The following is a 20892-nucleotide window of genomic DNA, read 5'->3' as shown; positions in this document are numbered from 1 at the left end:
AACGATCCAGCCTCGATGACTAATGCGGCCGACAAACGAGACACAGTCATTGACGCTCCTTGATCAAATAAGGCATTTGAGGATGTGGGCAAAGACTGTTTAGCAGAGACAAATCACCAGTAATAAAATGAATTGTAGAAATTGGAACAGCCAACGTCAGAGATGATTTGCCAACGTCCAGCGGATGTTAAAAAGAGAAGTCCCGCCTTATAGGTAAAAGAACCAATTACCTTTTACATACAAACTTCACACGTGAACTCGAGAACCCGCATGCGCATTAGAAAAATATTTTCAGCGTGATTTGAGCTAAATAAGCACCATTTCTCATACCATTGTTGTTAGATTATATTGATGATTTGAAATATGTTCTTTTATCGCAATCTTAACGAACTGGTTTGGAGATTTCGGGGCTTTACGTTTATAACGTTTGTTTACAAACAAAATTGCTGCATAGGAGCGTTCCAAAAATGGCTGGCGAGTGGACTGGCTTGCCTTGACAGACTTTGATGTGCACCGTCATACAGGAACTGTTCTGTGTGATGATTGGGTTAAGTTCACGTCAATCACAGTGAGTCGCCAATCACGGATACTATCTGAAAATCACCGTAATGTTGCATCAGCATTGGTTTCTCTGCAATATCCGGGGAAACGTGCATGCCGGTTCTGAAGGAGGTGTAAAACCACACTGTACTTTGTTGATCGTATTATATGTTCGTTCCTGTAATATTTTCGTTTTAATATGGCGGATGAGATCGTTACCGAACAGATGAAAGGTCTGCAAGTGGAAGAGAAGAAGGTATCAGATGTCCATACGGTCACCGTGCTTAGCTGAGTAGCTAGTTAAAGCATGCTGCTGTCAAGTTAATACACTGTGGTTTAGGTGTTTGTGAAGTTTCAAAGACATTTAGAGCTAGTTGCTGTTGTATCATGCATTGATAGATTAACATTATTTGAACTTGGTTTGGTTATTTATTTGTGTGCAGTCAGGGAGGCTTTCTGTATCAATTTACATTGGGTGGAGTGACTTGTTTGAGTTGTACGTTAACAACTAACAACAACTTGTTGACACCCTCTATTGTTCCTATTTCCTAGAATGTCAAAGACGGAGGAAAGAAGAAAATTAAGAGTGCTAGTGGAGAGGCAGGTGGAAAGGCTGAGGTTTGTAGTTTCATTACTATACAGTACTTACTAAATACATGTATTACTGTGTTTCATTACATTAACGCTGTGTTATAGAACAAATGCTGCTTCCCAATAAATGTAGTTTTTGGCACCCCCCGAGACCCAATAAGGCTCATGTACCCCTTTGTTGACACCAAATCTGGAATTTGTTCATTATACGTGTATTTATTGTGTTTCATTAGAGTGGATCTGATGGTGTTGGCTACAAAGTAATAATAATGTAGTTATTTGAACCATTTGACAGTCCTAACATTTTATTTTAGGGTTTACATGTTTCACAAAGTGAAAGTACCCCCCTGAAACCTGCTAAGTCCCCTCAGATGCACACAAACCCCTGGTTGGGACTCACTTTATTGGACAATACATGCAAGGATGGTCCTAGTTCAGAAATGGCTAATATAACATTTTCAAACACGGTTCATGCCCTCTGAACTCTTAGCCAACTGCAGTAACACATACGATGTGAAATGGAGTTGTGTTGTATTTTTTTTATGATTCATCAACTATAGGACACTTAGACTTTCGTAATGACTATAGGACATTATTATGGCAATGACTGCAATACATTAAAAAAAAATTTCCTCTATAGTTGAGTCCTCTTCCTCAGTACATTGAGGAGCGTCTGTCCATTTATAACAAGCTGAAAGCAGAACATGATGCCCTGCTGGCTGAGAAAGCTGCAAAGGACAACAAACCCATCAAGATCACACTGCCAGATGGAAAAGTAGTAGATGGGGAGTCCTGGAAAACCACACCATACCAGGTTGCCTGTGGCATCAGGTTAGTAATGCAGTAAGACATTTTCATTTCTGATTTTGCTAAGAAGCCTGAACCAGTAGGATAGTTATCAATCACATATATGACTAAGATGACAACTTTAAATGCAGAACATACTTTAAAATACTGCAATTTGTAGGTTGATTTCTCTGAATGGTGTGAACTCTGTGGCTTTATATGAACAATAGCTACAATCTGTCATATATTGGGGAAAGGTTTAGCTTGTATGAAAACTGGTGATGGGAAGAAATCTGGACAAAATCTGTTCTGGATTATTTGCTTAAATGATGTGAGAGAATTTTTTTTCCCTATGGGTGGCAGGGGCCTATTTTGCCAAATGTATCTATGACAGGTGTTTTGGAAACCGACATTATTTTTGCAATTGCAACATTATTTTTGCAGTTTTGAAACAGCTTGGTGCCACTTATGGTGCAGAAATTGCTCACTTCTTTTTTTTCCTGAGAAGACCCATTGAAAGAAACCAAAAATTGTTTTCCTAGCTGATTGGTTACTTCATGCTTCAAATTCATGCAATAACTTAACCTTTTTTTTCTTTCTCTCTCTTAACAGCCAAGGCCTTGCTGATAACACTGTGATTTCCAAAGCGAACAATGCAGTGTGGGATCTTGACAGGCCCTTAGAGGAAGACTGCAGTCTTGTTTTTCTCAAATTTGATGACGAAGAGGCTCAAGCAGTATGTTTAGGATGCTTTAAAGTTATTCTTTGTAATGCCTGTGCAAGTACACTGGTCTACAGTGGCAGTAATCATCTGCTAATGACATGTATATTGAGAAAAGAGAACATAATTTTCCATGGAAGCAGATGAGTAATGTATTCTGAAGAACACAAAATGATTTGTCACTTCTGTAGTATCCCTTTAGACATTACTGAAATTACTGTCAGTTATAGAGAATGTAAAGTACAGCCAAGATCTTTGTCTCATTAGCAGATGGTCTCATTTTTTTTTATCAACCCAGTTACTAATTGGCAGATTGTGAAATCCACTCTTTTCTGGTGTTACTTATGATAAATGTTGTGTTCTCTTCAGGTTTATTGGCACTCTAGTGCCCACATAATGGGAGAGGCCATGGAGAGAGTTTATGGAGGCTGCCTATGTTATGGACCCCCCATCGAGAATGGCTTTTACTATGATATGTTTCTTGAAAATGAGTGAGTGTCAAGTGTATTCTCTTTTTTTTTTAAATTGTTTTTTATTTATTAATATATCAAGTTGGACTTTTGTAATAGAACAGCAGTATTATATATACTTTTTATTATGACATATATATTACATATTATATACACTCACCTAAAGGATTATTAGGAACACCTGTTAAATTTCTCATTAATGCAATTATCTAATCAACCAATCACATAGCAGTTGCTTCAATGCATTTAGGGGTGTGGTCCTGGTCAAGACAATCTCCTGAACTCCAAACTGAATGTCAGAATGGGAAAGAAAGGTGATTTAAGCAATTTTGAGCGTGGCATGGTTGTTGGTGCCAGACGGGCCGGTCTGAGTATTTCACAATCTGCTCAGTTACTGGGATTTTCACGCACAACCATTTCTACGGTTTACAAACAATGGTGTGAAAAGGAAAAACATCCAGTATGCGGCAGTCCTGTGGGCTGAAAATGCCTTGTTGATGCTAGAGGTCAGAGGAGAATGGGCCGACTGATTCAAGCTGATAGAAGAGCAACTTTGCCTGAAATAACCACTCGTTACAACCGAGGTATGCAGCAAAGCATTTGTGAAGCCACAACACGCACAACCTTGAGGCGGATGGGCTACAACAGCAGAAGACCCCACCGGGTACCACTCATCTCCACTACAAATAGGAAAAAGAGGCTACAATTTGCAAGAGCTCACCAAAATTGGACAGTTGAAGACTGGAAAAATGTTGCCTGGTCTGATGAGTCTCGATTTCTGTTGAGACATTCAGATGGTACAGTCAGAATTTGGCGTAAACAGAATGAGAACATGGATCCATCATGCCTTTTTACCACTGTGCAGGCTGGTGGTGGTGGTGTAATGGTGTGGGGGATGTTTTCTTGGCACACTTTAGGTCCCTTAGAGCCAACTGGGCATCGTTTAAATGCCACGGCCTACCTGAGCATTGTTTCTGACCATGTCCATCCCTTTATGGCCACCATGTACCCATCCTCTGATGGCTACTTCCAGCAGGATAATGCACCATGTCACAAAGCTCGAATCATTTCAAATTGGTTTCTTGAACATGACAGTGAGTTCACTGTACTAAAATGGCCCCCACAGTCACCAGATCTCAACCCAATAGAGCATCTTTGGGATGTGGTGGAACAGGAGCTTCGTGCTCTGGATGTGCATCCCACAAATCTCCATCAACTGCAAGATGCTATCCTATCAATATGGGCCAACATTTCTAAAGACTGCTTTCAGCACCTTGTTGAATCAATGCAACGTAGAATTAAGGCAGTTCTGAAGGTGAAAGGGGGTCAAACACAGTATTAGTATGGTGTTCCTAATAATCCTTTAGGTGAGTGTATTTCATAGTAGTATAGATCCCGGGTCTTGCATTATATCACACTTAACGACTGTTGTCACCCATAAAAATGCCAAAGTCAGTCGTTTTCCATTTGGCATCTTTTGTTTAGAAATATTTGCCAGAGCGTGAAAGTCACATTAATTCAACTGAAGTTAGGAATTATTCCAAGTTGCTGTTGAAGAAAAATAAATTATATCTTTAAACAATTATATGACACTTTTGTTTTTTTACCAGAATATTTTCAGTGGCTTTTGTTTAGCAGGAAGGGATATAAAATGCATAATACATTTAATTTTCTTGTTGAAAGTCAATTTATGCAAATGTTATTCTGTCTGATAATATCACTGTCATGCTGTGCCTGGTTGTTTGTAGCATTGTTCTGTCACGTCCAGAACAGGTAGTCTTCTGAAAATGTATGAGTCACAGAGGATGTCTGCTAGTAAATAAAGTTTCTTTAGTTGCCAGCATCTGTGAGATGTTTGGTAATTCTCTGCCATTCTAGGTTTTATTTAAGTGCTTTTGTTTACCAATGCACCTTTTGTGTCCTTTTCTTCCTATATCCTCATCTGTTATCTTCGCCTTCCTTTCCCCCTATTCTCAGAGGCGTATCGAGTAATGATTTCCCCTGTCTGGAGAACTTGTGTAAGAAGATCATCAAAGAGAAACAGCCCTTTGAGAGGCTGGAAGTGAAGAAAGAGACTCTTTTAGAAATGTTCAAGGTAGGTGCTTCATTTGTAAGAGGAAAAGTATGAGCTCATGCAGTGATTTAGCCATTAACCATCGAGTGTCTTGAAGTTCAGAAGAGTAAGGTCTGTGCATCTCTCTTTTTTCAGTACAACAAGTTCAAGTGCAGGATCCTGAATGAGAAGGTTACCACCCCCACAACTACAGTTTACAGGTCTGATTTTTGGTTGCAAGAATATATACCTTTGCAGGATGTTTTGCTACTTACTGCAAGTCAAAGATTTGGTCACACATACTTATTGTTACTATATTGCACATTTTAGAGTAATGGTAAAGTCATCGAAACTTTGAAACGATACATTTGGAAGTATGGGCATTTTAACAAGCATAAATGTTGTAACAAATCAAAACTATAAAACTGTATATTTTAGCTTCTTCAAAGCAGCCTAGATAAGAGATCTGCTAACTCCTAGATGGTATTGAATGAGTTCCCTTGTATTTGGGGTACTTGTTGGCTGCTTTTTCATCACTAGCCAATTAAAAACATTTAGTTACTGTTGGTTAAAAAATGTATATGTAGTCGCAATTTATATTTTGCGACAAAACTACATACAAGCATTTAATTATTAAGCCTTCAGATAAAAATGTGCTTTTAATGAAATTGTCAAGTGTGTCCAAACACTTGGTAGTGTATGCTTTAGTCAATGTTTGAGTGCTAATATATTTTAGATAATATATTTAAACTCTTAAGAAGTTCTTTTTGCTTTTTCTGCAGGTGTGGCCCATTGATTGACTTGTGCAGAGGGCCTCATGTAAGACATACTGGAAAGATCAAGGCATTGAAAATCCACAAGGTGCAGAATTCAGTCATGCTTTAATTGGTTTTAGGTATCCTTAGAGAACATATCTACAAATTTACAAACATTTTAAAATGGCACAAATTATGAATAAAACGTTCCCTATATTTTAAAACATAATCCCTATTTACTAGTTTTTCCTGAGCAGTTCAGGTCTTAATGTGGTTTAGGGTTTTGTCTCTGCAACATGATGTATAATCACCCAGAATTTATGTATATGATGTACATTCACAGAATTCTTCTACGTACTGGGAGGGCAAAGCTGACATGGAAAGCCTACAAAGGATCTATGGCATCTCTTTCCCTGATACTAAGATGCTGAAAGAATGGGAAAAATTCCAGGAAGAAGCCAAGAACCGGGATCATCGCAAACTGGGACGGGTATGTGTAGAAGTATATGCATGCATAATCAATACCCACTGCTGATTTCTGTCATAAACAGGCATGGGTACTGTTTATAGATAAGCCACAAATGCATGTGGCAGCGCTTCACAAAAAACCTTTGTCACATCCAGATGTATTCATGGAATACCACTCCAAGAATAAGTATGTAAGTAAATAATGACTCCTAGCAAAGGTTATTCAATCCTATTGATTATGTTAATCATCAGTACTTGTTAAGAATTAAATATACTAATGGATAAGTGCTAGTTTAAAGCACGGTCTAATAAAATAAAAAAATCTGGTTCGTTGAAGGCTTTCATACATCAATTGCAAACCCAAACTGTATTATAGTTTCAGCTAAGAAAATGTGTTGGACAAATGGGGAACATTTTTTGTTATATTCTTTTCAGTGTTCGTTTATGATGGACTATGTGATACAATTGTAATGCAATCAATTCAAAAGAAGGATAAACACTTATTCATTATAGTTATGTTTCCAAGTAAGTGAATTAGTGTCTAATACAAAAAATACTCCAAACTATATTAGAAGACAAATTTTTCAGTGTAAAATACTTTCTTCTATCCCAGCTTAATATGTAGAGACAACTATGAGTAAGACATTCGTAGTTTGATTTTATCGAAAACTGTGAACACTGTCTCTGGAGCTATGAAAATTCCTGTTTTTGTCTTGACCAAACTTTGTATCTTTGTTCGGTCAACTGCAGATGAGGGGCATATTCAGAAAGCTGTTGTGAAAACATTGTTTATTTTTGCAATTCCATTCAGTGGTGCTAGTGTCGCAGAAAGTACAATCTTAAGCTTTAATCCATCCATCCATCCATCCATCGTCAACCGCTTATCCTGTGTACAGGGTCGCGGGGGGCTGGAGCCTATCCCAGCTAACATTGGGCGAAAGGCGGGGGACACCCTGGACAGGTTGCCAGTCCATCGCAGGGCCACACATAGACAGACATACACTCACACTCACCTCCACATCCACACCTAGGGCAATTTTTTGGAGACACAAATTAACCTAGCCTGCATGTCTTTTGGATGGTGGGAGGAAGCCGGAGTACCCGGAGAGAACCCACGCAGACAGGGGGAGAACATGCAAACTCCACACAGAAAGGCCGGGGCAACCAGGGTTTGAACCCACGACCTTCTTGCTGTGAGGCAACAGTGCTAACCGCTGCACACCGTGCCGCCCTTATCTTAAGCTTTGAATTGGAGTAAAAAAAAAAGCCAAATTTTTTAGCTTACTAACAACTACCAAATAACATCGTTAGCTTATGTAATTTAACTTCTGGCACAGCTAATTTAAGTATTGCAAGCATGAAGCACAGAAGCTTGCTGCCGATGTGAAGTCAAATACGTCCGGCATTTCTCTGCAACTTAAGATGCGTGTAAGCTTAGCGACTTTTTCCTCCAGAGGGTGAATACCTGCAAGGCAGTTTTTTACTAGTGATAGACCGATATATCGTCCGATATTTGGCCATTATGCGATTATCGTATCTGCCGATAACAGTGTTCGCTTGGCAGATTAACAGAAGTGTTAACATTCCCTTGCGTCAGTTCCAAAATCTACCAATAGATTTGTCAAAGGATGGTCAACGTCTGTTTTCAAGTTTATGCAAATATGTGTAAATATTGCGTAAAATAAGTGTTTGTTTTACTTTATACATTTTGTTTAAATCTGATTCGCTGTTGTTAAATTATATAATGTTTATCTGCATTTGTATCAGCCTTCGGCCAACCTGCTCTGTAGTTATTATTATCAGCATTGAAGAAGCCACATCGGTCAACCACTACTTTAAACGTGAATCTATAGGGATAGGCTTTTCAATGCGGGCATGCTAGACATGGCAGTGATGGTGGTGACATTTGCCTTTTCGGCCCTTTCTGGGGTCTTCTGGCTGTTGTCGCAGAAGAGGACTTAAGATTGTTGGGGAAAGTTAAATCTTTGCACTGAAACAGAAATATTGACCTGTATGTATAGACCTCTGTCCTTTTAAATTAAGTTAGTAGCATACAATTTTACAAAAGGCTTTCTGCACTGAACATTTGGGGGCAAAACTTCTCACAATGTGGAACATAGTGATGCCTTGGTATACTAATGACATTTGGTGCAGTGTGCAGGGAGTCTCGCGGGCTGACGGAAGACAGGTCTGATAGGTGGGCTGGAGGGGAGAGAACAGGGTCTTTGCCCATAAACAAGGCAGATGTCTGTCTCCTTAATGTGCCATCTGTTCATGAGCTCGCTGATGTGTGCACAGGGAACACTTTGTCACATCTAAAACAAGAGTGTTAATCAGCCATTTGTCCTAGTTTTTGTCTCTTAGTCATTTGGCCTTCTCTTGTTCTTTGTTTTTGTCTTTTTCATTTGTTTCCTTTTAGATTCTCCTTTTGAATATCGTATCAGTCCAATAATTGTTTTTCTTTTAATGTATAATGCCATGCACGCTCTCTCTCTCTCTTTCTTTCTTTCTTTCTTTCTCTTTGCTATCCTTGTTTTGTCTTTCCAGGAGCAAGACTTGTTTTTCTTCCATGACCTGAGCCCAGGTAGCTGTTTCTTTCTCCCTAAAGGAGCCTACATCTATAACACGCTGATTGAGTTCATTAGGGTGAGTATTCCCTATTAGAATTTATAGTACATTCTTTTACCACAGAGCAGATATCATACATTTTAAAGATTACAATACCCAATGAAACAAGGGTGTAATGTGGAGCTGGGTTTGCTGAGGTCTCTTAGGTCATGCTAAATTGCATTTTATTGATGTCACGGTTCAGTAGACCATGTAATGGATAGTTTGGTCCTTGTTAATTATTGTGGACCAACCACTTGAATATTTATACTGTTTTTCTTTTGGTTGACTGCAATGTATTTTCATCTTCAGAGTGAATACAGGATGAGGGGATTCCAGGAAGTGGTCACGCCTAACATCTACAACAGCAAACTCTGGCAAACCTCAGGGCACTGGCAACATTACAGCGAAAACATGTTCTCTTTTGAAGTGGAGAAGGAGATCTTTGCACTTAAGCCCATGAACTGCCCTGGACACTGGTACAAAATGTTTCTTTATTCAATAACTTTAACTAAGCAACAGAAGTTAGACATTCCAGATTACTTAAAGGAATTACCCAACAATAAAAATGTTGTCCTCATTTACTCACCCTCAAGCTGCTCCTAGCCTGTTAATTTATTTGTTCTGTGGATCACAAAATAAGTTAGACAGAAACTTTTATTTTTGTGTTCCACAGAACAAATAAACTAATTTGGGTTTGGAACAGAAGTAGAGTAAAAGATGACAGAATTTTTCTTTTTGGCTGAACTAACCCTTTAATATTGATATTGATGACTGATACTGATTAATAGAGAGTATATGGTAGATGTAACACGTGTTGTTTACAGTATATAACAATACTTATATGCAATAAGTATCAAGTTAAGCAAGCCAAATCAGTTTAGGGCTCAAAAAATAAAACTTTTTCTTGTTTCACAGTCTGATGTTTGACCATCGGCCACGCTCTTGGAGGGAACTGCCTTTACGTATGGCTGATTTTGGCGTCTTGCACCGCAACGAGCTATCAGGAGCTTTAAGTGGCTTGACCAGAGTCCGGCGCTTCCAACAGGATGATGCTCACATCTTCTGCTCTATGGACCAGGCATGTTACTAGAAATCATTTATGCTGTATTTGTTGTGATTTGCCATTTTACCATGTTTGGTACATGAGCTCATCACTCTAATTTTTTGGGTTTCTTCAGCTAATAGTTGATTTGTATTCATTGATCAGATTGAGTCCGAGATAAAGGGTTGCCTGGACTTCCTGCGTACAGTGTATGATGTGTTTGGCTTCACTTTCAAACTCAACCTCTCCACCAGGCCAGAGAAGTTCCTCGGAGAGCCTGAAGTGTGGGACCAGGCTGAGAAAGTATGAAACTTATTTAACATAAAAGCCTAAATGTATCTATTATATGATGTCATTTTAGATGTACAATGTTATCTCATTAAGTTTTAGAACATGTTATTTTTAAAAGTGTTAACTATTTACATTAATCTGTAGTAATTTAATTGACTATGAAATGCATAACAAATTGATGCACTGTAAAATGCTATGACTTAACGAACCCCCCTTAATTTCACTGTTGCTTTAGCAACTGGAGAACAGTCTGAATGATTTCGGGGAAAAGTGGGTTCTGAATCCTGGTGATGGAGCATTCTACGGACCAAAGGTAAAATAAGACAGATAAATAAAGCTTAGTATGAGCCTGTATTAAATTACAATTTATACTCTGGTATTTTTTGGTGTTTCAGATTGACATTCAGATAAAGGATGCCATTGGCAGGTATCACCAATGTGCCACCATTCAGCTGGACTTTCAGTTGCCTATTCGCTTCAATCTCACTTTTGTAAGGTACATGTACTAAATACTTTTCCTTTACTATTTAAATAACGTTTGATCTGCACCTGAATTTAATATTGACTTTGTCAAAATCAGTGAGTGCCCATTTAAATGGATAGTTCACTCAAAACTGAGAATTCTGTAATTTCATTCACTTATTGTACAGTAACATAATTTTTCAAACCCATTCCATGGAACACAAAAGCAGATGCTTGGCAGAATGTTAGCCTCAGTCACTATTCACTTTTGTCCACCTTATTCCTGTGGGTTTTACTGGGAAACAGATGTGGGATGAACTTCTGTAAAGTCATTCTGTCGCATTCGCTAATGTGGGCAGCGGTCTTTTAGACCCCATGTACAGCTGGTATTAGGATGTGATTCGGATAATCCGATAACAAGATGACACTATATACAGGGGTAAATGGGGTCAAAACCTTTTGTTATTGAATCACAAAAAACACATATGGAGGTAGTCAAAAATGCATTTGAAGCACTGTAAACACCGCCCGGGATGCAGCGATGCACCACTTCTTATCTGTCAATGAATCGCTGCGCTAAATCAAGAGTTTAAACTGTTCATGACTCTGGTGTCACATGGCTTTAAAAGGAAATGACTGTCCGATCAGAAAAATGTAAAAAGAGCTTACGTATACATGTACAAGATCTTTACAGATCTTCTTCAGTGTGTAATCATGTGCACTTAAGAGTAGATGAGATTTCAGCTGTACCTGGTGCACCATTTTAACATGCTTTTTCCTTTGCTTTCATTTATGATGTAGTGATGCTATATGTCATCATGAAACCCTCCCCTTGAAAAACGATCACAAGTACTCACAGGATATGCTTTATTGCGACCAACAGCGATGTGTCTCGCCTGACCACATGTGATGGAATCACCCGAGATACATCTTAATACTGTTATATGTTTTAATTAACAATACCTGTTGTTCTTCAAGAATCCAGTAAATGGCACTGTGTTACAGCAAATGTTACAAATGGTTTGAGAAACAGTCATACAAGATCAACATGTAATCTGCGATCAGTCAATAAACAGTAGGGATAGGCATTTTAGTCATTTTGTCTACTTGAATACTCAGACCTATTACTCGTAGAGGACTCGAGGGGCAATGCCATGTACATAACTGTATATGTAATAACATGTCTGACAAACATCTTTGGCTGTGTATTGTCTATTCATTATTATAGGCTGTTATAAAGTAATCTGTTACAATAGATTGCATAATCAATATATAATGGCTTCATATTTTGTCATTATGTGCAGATTTGCTGCCCAACTCAATGAAAGAATGTGCACAACACGCTTCTGTCTGTTCATCCTAATGGTTACCTTAGTAATCTTAGTAAGCCTGCACAATTCTTTTTAGTGACTGTCTGAACTGTCTATTTTCAAATCGCGATTGGCTTACAAGGAGACGCCAATAACCATTTCATTTTTTATATCTGTGCTAAGTTGAATTTCAGTTTTGAAGACAAAGCATTCTGTTCCATTTAGCTGCACTCTGTCTAGCTGTTTGAAACACTCACCTGCTGTATATGCGCTGCTTCAGCATGAATGTTTGATCAACGCCGCAATGAAAAAATGATTGTGTTACTGTGTTTACTTATTAGTGGAAGTGCCTCCTGCATTACGGGGCATAGGAATAAGGTGTATTGGAAAAAATGCAATTGAAGTGAATAGAGACAGTGGCTAACATTAAGTGTAACATTCCATTTCTGTTCTACAGAAGAAAGTTATACTGGTTTGGAACAAAACAAAGTTGAAAGAATGATGACAGCATTTCAGTATTTAGGTGAACTATCCCAATTTAAATTTAAGGTGTTCCTTAATCTTAGTATACAGTATAGTTTTGTTTTATATTGGTGCAGCATTCATTTTGTCAGAGGAAAACACCTAAGAGAACCCCCAACAGCTGGATACCTAATTTCTGTTCTCAGTACAATGGTGACACATTGTGGTTGCATTTGATTATGACACTACTCCTCTCCTGCAATTCACCTAAAACAAAACACACACACAAAAAAATGTACTATGTAAGTTGCTGATCCTGTAACCCAGACCTTTTCTCTCTTCAGCCATGATGGTGATGACAAGAAGAGACCTGTGATCATCCACCGAGCAATTCTGGGCTCAGTGGAAAGGATGATTGCCATCCTCACTGAAAACTATGGTGGAAAGTGGTATGGCTGTGTAACAAACTCTGACATAAGTTTCTGTAAAATTTGACACGCACTATACTGCCATGCAAAGGCATAATACAGTAACTACACATTTAGTCAAAATTGACTTATGACCAAAATCTGTGTCTCTTAGACTATGATCTGTCCTCAAACAGACAGGTTAGGCTATGCTTATAGAGGTTAGGCTATGCTCATATTCAGAGAAAATAGTGTGTAGTTACTGCTTTTTGACTTTGTAGGGTAGAAATTTAGCAAATACCATAATTTCCTTTTTCTAAACATTTTCAGGCCACTTTGGCTGTCACCAAATCAGGTGATGGTTGTTCCTGTTGGACCCACTTGTGAAGACTATGCCCAAAGAGTAAGCCCAGCATGCAATTTAGAACACACTGATATTTGTTAGCTCTTCTGTTTCCAGCATATACACCGTGAATTCAATGTTGACAATCCCAACCACTTCTCTAACTAAGGTACAACAAGAGTTCCATCATGTAGGGTTGATGACGGATGTTGATCTGGACTCCGGCTGCACACTAAACAAGAAGATCAGGAATGCTCAGTTGGCACAGTACAATTTCATTTTAGGTGAGTGATTCACACCCAACTTGACCTTTACATTTGAAAGCTTACGTTTTGATTGGTACTGTGATAGTCATTGTTTCCTCCTGTTTATTCAGATCTATTGCGTTTTTGAAATTGAATTCAGACATTTTTGGTATTCTGATGCATTACTTTTTCTTGGTGAAGTGTAACTTTGTAGGTGTGTCTGTTTATATTATTAACTCGTGTTTCTTTGACTGAAATTTTTGAAGCATGAAAACCATGACTGCACATGACAATTGTTTATACAATTTACACAAATCTTAAATGTCTTTTAAATATTTTGTTTGTTTTGCTATATGATTATTTGCATGGAAAATTTATTTCACCAAAAACTTTCACCCAAAAAAGAAAATGCTCACCCTCATGCCATCTCAGATATGTATGACTTTCTTCTGCAGAACACAAATGAAGATTTTTTTAGAAGAATATCTCAGCTTTGTAGGTCCATACAATGCAAGTGAATGGTGACCAAAATTCCAAAAGCATAAAGCCAGCATAAAAGTAATCCAAATTACTCCAGTGGTTAAATCAATGTCTTCTGAAGTGATCCAAATGTTTTGGGTGAGAACAGTCCAAAACTAAACAAATTGTTTACTGTACATCTTGCCATTGCAGTCTCTAGGCACGAACATAATTTCAAGCTTGATTAAACTTCCTAGCACTTGACACATATGCAGAGTGCTTGATGGTGCATTGACATGTAATCGATCCTAAAATCATGATCACCAAGGAGATTTATTGTGAAAAATGTGTTATATTTTGGTCTGCTCTCACCCAAAACCGATTGGATCGCTTCAGAAGACATGAGATGCCTCCCAAACGGCACACTTCTGCACTATTCTACACCATGTTGTAGTGTAAGTAGTGTGAGTAATATGTTAACTCTGAAAATGCAGCAAAAAGAAGTGTCCTTTAAGTATGAATGCACTTTCTCTACCGTCAAAACAGAGTGTGGAATGTTGGCAACTTTGTGTACAAAGCGGAAACGGTGGAGTTTGCTGGCTGTGATGTTGGTCTGAAAAAATTACTGTAGATAATGGAGAATGTGGCAACAAGTGAAACTTCAGTGAAGACAGCACCTCACAAATGTTGAATGCTTTACCATCACCCCAAGCTGTGTGAATATATGCGTTGTTTAAGATACAAGTGTTGAACCGAGGTTGGCTAATGCACTAAAGCGAGTGGAAAAACATTCTGTGCACTTTTAGTTGTTGATTCTGTCAGCTGTTAAACATACTTCAGTGTAGTAATTTTTTTTTAAAGGTATAGTTCACCCAAAATGAAAATTCAGTCATTGTTTATGATACAGACTGCACGTGAGCTTTAGAGCTTCTTGGACAAAAGAAGTAATACTGCGCGTGCAAGATGAGGCATTCAAATGAAAACATGTTTAGTTTTGCTTCAACAAGACCACAAGCGATATTAACAACATACACACAACATGTTGCACACAAACCAGAGAACAGAACTTTCAAATCATGTCTGAAGAGTTTGTAGTCCTAAAATAGAGGAATTTCAATGCCCAGCCTTATTTGTTTAAACTGGAGTTCTCAATCAAACAGAGTGATGGGGCTGAAGGTAGCTACACATACACACCTAGATACAGTCAGACAGAGAGTACAGGAGTCCGCCATTCTTTGAGGTTTTGCTTACCAAAAGTGAAGTGTAAGAACCAGAGAGAAAGGCAGAGGCAGCGGGAATGTCTGTCACTTCTCAATTCTGAACGTTTGTGTGTGGCTATGTTGTGTTCATATTGTTGGGTAATGTTGCTGGTGGTCCTGTTGAAGTGAAAAGAAACAAGTTTTCGCTTGAACACCCCATCTTGTGCGCACAGTACTACTACTGCTCTCATGCAAGAAGCTAGAGCTCGCCTGCAGTCTGTCTCATGAACACGCACAGGAGATCAACGATTGTCAAGGGTTTCACTTAATAATACATTACATTTTGGTTTGTTTCTCACCAAATCCTATCGTATTCCTTAAGAACAAGACATGTCTCGCATACAATAATTTATTAGACTTAAAAAATTATACTTTTGCATCCTTTTTGAATCTTGAAGAGGTAGTCACCATAAACTGTCATCTTATGACATCACTACGCACAATTTTTTTTCACAATTTATCCCTGTGTGTTAAGAAAAAGAAAGTCGTATGCGGTTATAACAACACCGGGGTGAGTAAACTAATCCTCGAAGTGTTCCATTTTGGGACGATACTACTCTTTGTAAATGCATACACTACATGAGTGCATATTATATTTTATAAGTGCATAGAGTATAGCGTCATTTGGACACAGATATAGTGTATAATTTATTATAAGGACAATGCATATTAACATGACAAGTCAAAATATGCCAGAGTTAGCCAAAAGGCTAGTTTTCATCTGCAGTCCTAGGCCAGATGTACAATAGGTAACCTAAAAATACAATGTAAATACAACAATTTAATCAAACCATAACAAAAATCAACAAACCCTACAATTTCCAAAACCACAGGAAAAAAAAATAAAAATCAATGTTGACATATTTGCACGCTAAAAAGCCAAGTTTTAAAAGAAGTACGAAATCCATTATAAGTATTTAATTCTCTAACTGACGTTGGGATGTCATTCCATTCTTTTGAGGCTTTAATAGAGAAGGCAGACTGACTAAAAGCAGTTTTCCTGAAATTAATAGCACAGTCCCTTCTAAATGTACCTCTAGTGAGACGACTGTTATCCGATCTTAAACTCAGAAACTCACTAAGAGGTGGTGGGGCCAGGCCATTAAGAATTTTATAAGCTAAACAGCCATTTGAAAACAAAGTTTTTTCCAACTAAACAATTTTATATATTGATAAAATCTTACAATGATGAAAATGACGTGGTTTCTTATCAAAAATTGTTAGTGTTTGTTTATATACAGGTGAAACTCGAAAAATTAGAATATCGTGCAAAAGTTCATTAATTTCAGTAATTCAACTTAAAAGGTGAAACTAATATATTATATAGACTCATTACAAGCAAAGTAAGATATTTCAAGCCTTTATTTGATATAATTTTTATGATTATGGCTTACAGCTTATGAAAACCCCAAATTCAGAATCTCAGAAAATTTGAATATTACATGAAATCAATAAAAAAAGGATTTTAAATACAGAAATGTCAGCCCTCTGAAAAGTATAATCATGCATATGTACTCAGTACTTGGTTTGGGCCCCTTTTGCATTAACTACTGCCTCAATGCGGCGTGGCATGGATGCTATCAGCCTGTGGCACTGCTGAGGTGTTATGGAAGACCAAGATGCTTCAATAGCGGCCTTCAGCTCTTCTGCATTGTTTGGTCTCATGTCTCTCATCTTTCTCTTGGCAATGCCCCATAGATTCTCTATGGGGTTCAGGTCAGGCAAGTTTGCTGGCCAATCAAGCACAGTAATACCATGGTCATTGAACCAGGTTTTGGTACTTTTGGCAGTGTGGGCAGGTGCCAAGTCCTGCTGGAAAATGAAGTCAGCATCTCCATAAAGCTTGTCTGCTGAAGGAAGCATGAAGTGCTCTAAAATGTCCGGTAGACGGCTGCGTTGACTCTGGACTTAATAAAGCACAGTGGACCAACACCAGCCGATGACATGGCTCCCCAAACCAACACAGACTGTGGAAACTTCACACTGGACTTCAAGCATCTTGGATTGTGTGCCTCTCCATTCTTCCTCCAGACTCTGGGACCTTGGTTTCCAAATGAGATGCCAAATTTGCTCTCATCAGAAAAGAGGACTTTGGACCACTGAGCAACAGACCAGTTCTTTTTTTCTTTAGCCCAGAAAAGACGTTTGACATTTGAAGCCCATGTCCAGGACCCGTCTGTGTGTGGTGACTCTTGATGCAGTAACTCCAGCCTCAGTCCACTCCTTGTGAAGCTCCCCCACACATTTGAATGGCCTTTTCCTGACAATCCTCTCCAGGCTACGGTCATCCCTGCTGCTTGTGCACCTTTTTCTTCCACACTTTTCCCTTCCACTTAACTTTCTATTAATGTGCTTTGATACAGCACTTTGAGAACATCCAACTTCTTTTGCAATTACCTTTTGAGGCTTTCCCTCCTTGTGGAGGGTGTCAATGATGGTTTTCTGCACAACTGTCAGGTCAGCAGTCTTCCCCATGATTGTGAATTCAACTGAACCAGATTGAGAGACCATTTAAAGGCTCAGGAACCCTTTGCAGGTGTTTAGCTGATTAGAGTGTGACACTTTGAGCCTACAGTACTGAACCTTTTCACAATATTCTAATTTTCTGAGATTCTGAATTTGGGGTTTTCATAACCTGTAAGCCATAATCATCAAAATTATATCAAATAAAGGCTTGAAATATCTTACTTTGCTTGTAATGAGTCTATATAATATATTAGTTTCACCTTTTAAGTTGAATTACTGAAATTAATGAACTTTTGCACGATATTCTAATTTTTCGAGTTTCACCTGTATAGTCTGTATTGGTAGGAAGGCGGAGTAGTTGGCCTGAGACCAAGTAGTTAGACAATAATTCATTTGTGAAAAAATCATAGAGTGCATAAACATTTTGGCAGCTTGGGTAGACATTGAATTCCTGATATGTCGAAAATTAGGTAAATTAAATTTTATTTTCTTAACAGTTTTTGAAATCTGACAATTAAACTTAAGTTTGGAGTCAATGATAATACCAAGATATTTAAATTCTGAAACAATTTGAATTTTTTCACCGGTAATAAAAATGTCTGGATCAACTGCAGAGTTAGTAGTTTTACTAAAAGAAACATACCAACTGTTTTGGAAAGATTTAACTGAAGGCTACAGTGGTTTAAACATTCACTAATTTTAACCATAGCATTTGTAAGTTTGGCTGCCACTGCTGCTTTTGATGTTCCATGTATATATAAAACAGTGTCGTCTGCATACATTTAATTTTAAAGTTTTTAAACCTTAGTGTTCACAGCAGGTATGAATTTGTCGTGAATTTATTGTGACACTAACATAATGGCTTATTTAATTACCAGTGGTGGGCGAAAAAGAGAAAAGCAGCGAAACGGTAAATGTGAGGACTCGTGACAATAAGGTGCACGGAGAGAGGAGTCTGACTGACTGCATGGAACGCCTCAAGCAGCTGAAGGCATCTAGAACCCGCAACGCGGAGGAGGAATTCTGATCTCCCTGAACTTCATGCCAAGTCACCATTCAGATGCCAGCTTGGAGGCCACTGGGCAACAGTGTCCTCTTCTGCATAAGAAATTATCCATCACCTCTCAAATGTATCCGCATGGTTCGTTTGAAATCAGAAACAATATTTTATAATGAATCAGCCAGTTGCCATGAAGGGATAGAGTCTGTAGTGATGAAATAATTGTCAATCCAAAAAAAAATTTTCATGAATAACTGTAAAAAAAAAAAAAAAAAAAGAAAAGCCTTAGGAATGTTCATTGTTTAGCCAGCTGGTATCTCTGTTACAGGAATGTACCTTTTCTATCAAAATTTGTGTATGGGTAAATGATAATTATGTCTCGCTTGGTATGTTGCAAATGAAATAAAAATGGTCTCACTCTTGATTTGAAGACTTCAGATTCAGATTGGAAGCTGTGATGGCTGTAATATTTGATCTTTTTATCATAATAAACATAAATAAGGAGACAAAATAGACTCTTAGTGGTGCATACATGTATTTGTTCATAAACGTTACATAATGCTTACATTTACTTTCACTTTCAGTTGGTTATGCGGATGAGTTGGAAGAAATCGCCAGCGTTAGTGGAGAGAGACAGATAGCACATCATCGACAAAAGCGACATTCATCGTGTGTCGTGCACTGTTAGCGAACTTAAATCTTAAATAGATAATTATTTGGCATTACAGTTTCCTGTGTGTGTGTTTATATATATATATATATATATATATATATGTTTTAGTGAAAATAGTGTGCTGTCAGTCTTTTTGACTGCTGTCGCGGGCTTCTGCAGGATGTTTACTCACAAGCAAGCTTCAGTTTTTTTTTAAAAGAAATAGTTTTATTTAAATGATTCACTTTTGAACGGAGCGCTGCGTTTAACGAGAAAGGATTTAGCTTTAAAAGTTTGCTCGCATTTGTTTAAAGGTAAGCAAGTTAAAATGGGATGTCTGTTTTGCAAGGATTATCTGAACTATATTAACAATATATAAAATATTCTAGAATTTATGTATTGAGCCAAACGGTATTTGAATGTATTATACCCTTCAAATATATGCTTGCTTAAAGCTGACTCAAAATCAGGAAGCCGTTTAAACAAACCAAACACTATTTTCTGACACTGAATTTCTAAAATGTAGTGAGAGTGGAAAAATATATATATATATAAAAAACTGTCCTTTCTCTGTTAAACGATTTTATTTCAAATTACAACACTCGCAAACAACCTATAGTCAAAGGATTTGTATTTTCACTTTCACTTTGCATGTATACTAAAGAGCCCATAAAGCTACTCAATACCACACATTTAAGTCTGCATGAAGCAATAAGCTTGAATGTCATTTCTGTAGACCTAATTAGTTAGTAATTGAGACGTTATGAACTTGTTTCAGTTCTGCAATGGAGTTTACAGATAAAGAGAAATTATGGCTGCTAAGAATATCTGCTGAGGTAAGGGTTTTTTTTCTTCCCACCTTGTTTTTTCCTTGTTTATTATATGTATTCTGCACTGCAGACCAACATGAAAAATACAGTGTACACTGACATACCTGTTTTTAAATTCTATTTTAGATACCTGAAGGAAATGAACTCACTCCCAAGGAGAAGCAACTGTGGGAGAAAGCAAAGCCAGAGACTGAATTTCAGGCCCAGTTCTTCCAGACTATGACCTCCATTCGATTTGGACTGAATCCGACAACATCGACCAAAGTGATGAAAAAACATGTCCTTCAGAGAAGCAGTGTCTCATTACAATGTGGATAATAAACAAATACTAAGAGGATGACCATTTTTATTTGCACACCTGATATTGACAGTTTGACCATTAGATTAACAGCACAGTGAAACTTGCAACATTCACCCCAAATTTGGGTATTGCACTTTTGTATGTAAAGCTTGTAGCCACAGACTGGAAAGCCTTCAAATACCAACACAGAAAACAATATGTCAGATAAAACTGATGCTGTAATTGAAATGCCATTTGAAAATTGAAAGGAAAAATTTGAAGCACAAAGCACCAAACAGAACACTGTATCACACAGGACAAGACTATGCTACATAAAACTTTTAGTCTACAGTATGAATGAAATGCAAGGTAAAAAAATTAATAAAAAAT

The 20892-nt window shown here is 37.8% G+C and overlaps 1 protein-coding gene across 1 annotated transcript; it reads left to right on the top strand.

Annotated features, from left to right (window-relative positions):
• Positions 1–638: 638 nt before the first annotated feature.
• On the top strand, positions 639–19170 carry tars1 (threonyl-tRNA synthetase 1). Its single transcript, XM_052112389.1, has 19 exons — positions 639–796; positions 1093–1158; positions 1772–1962; positions 2530–2653; positions 3008–3129; positions 5086–5203; positions 5318–5382; positions 5944–6022; positions 6260–6406; positions 8932–9030; positions 9304–9470; positions 9910–10072; positions 10202–10339; positions 10563–10640; positions 10723–10823; positions 12906–13010; positions 13299–13371; positions 13481–13595; positions 18619–19170. Exons 1-19 carry the CDS (start codon positions 740–742, stop codon positions 18765–18767), a joined length of 2157 nt encoding a protein of 718 aa, XP_051968349.1. The 5' UTR covers positions 639–739; the 3' UTR covers positions 18768–19170.
• The last annotated feature ends 1722 nt before the right edge of the window (positions 19171–20892 follow it).

Source organism: Xyrauchen texanus, chromosome 3 (assembly GCF_025860055.1).
Source record: "Xyrauchen texanus isolate HMW12.3.18 chromosome 3, RBS_HiC_50CHRs, whole genome shotgun sequence".
Classification (NCBI taxonomy): domain Eukaryota; kingdom Metazoa; phylum Chordata; class Actinopteri; order Cypriniformes; family Catostomidae; genus Xyrauchen; species Xyrauchen texanus.
The sequence above is the reverse complement of the archived record's forward strand: the minus strand, read 5'-3'. Positions and strand labels throughout refer to the sequence as shown.

What these genes read in the sequence shown, in the direction of transcription:
- tars1 (XM_052112389.1), top strand. Translation starts at nt 740, where the DNA reads ATGGCGGATGAGATCGTTACCGAACAGATGAAAGGTCTGCAAGTGGAA. An exon ending in CCCACAACTACAGTTTACAG is followed by an intron (nt 5,383 to 5,943) that starts GTCTGATTTTTG and finishes CTTTTTCTGCAG; the next exon opens with GTGTGGCCCATTGATTGACT. An exon ending in GAAAACTATGGTGGAAAGTG is followed by an intron (nt 13,011 to 13,298) that starts GTATGGCTGTGT and finishes AAACATTTTCAG; the next exon opens with GCCACTTTGGCTGTCACCAA.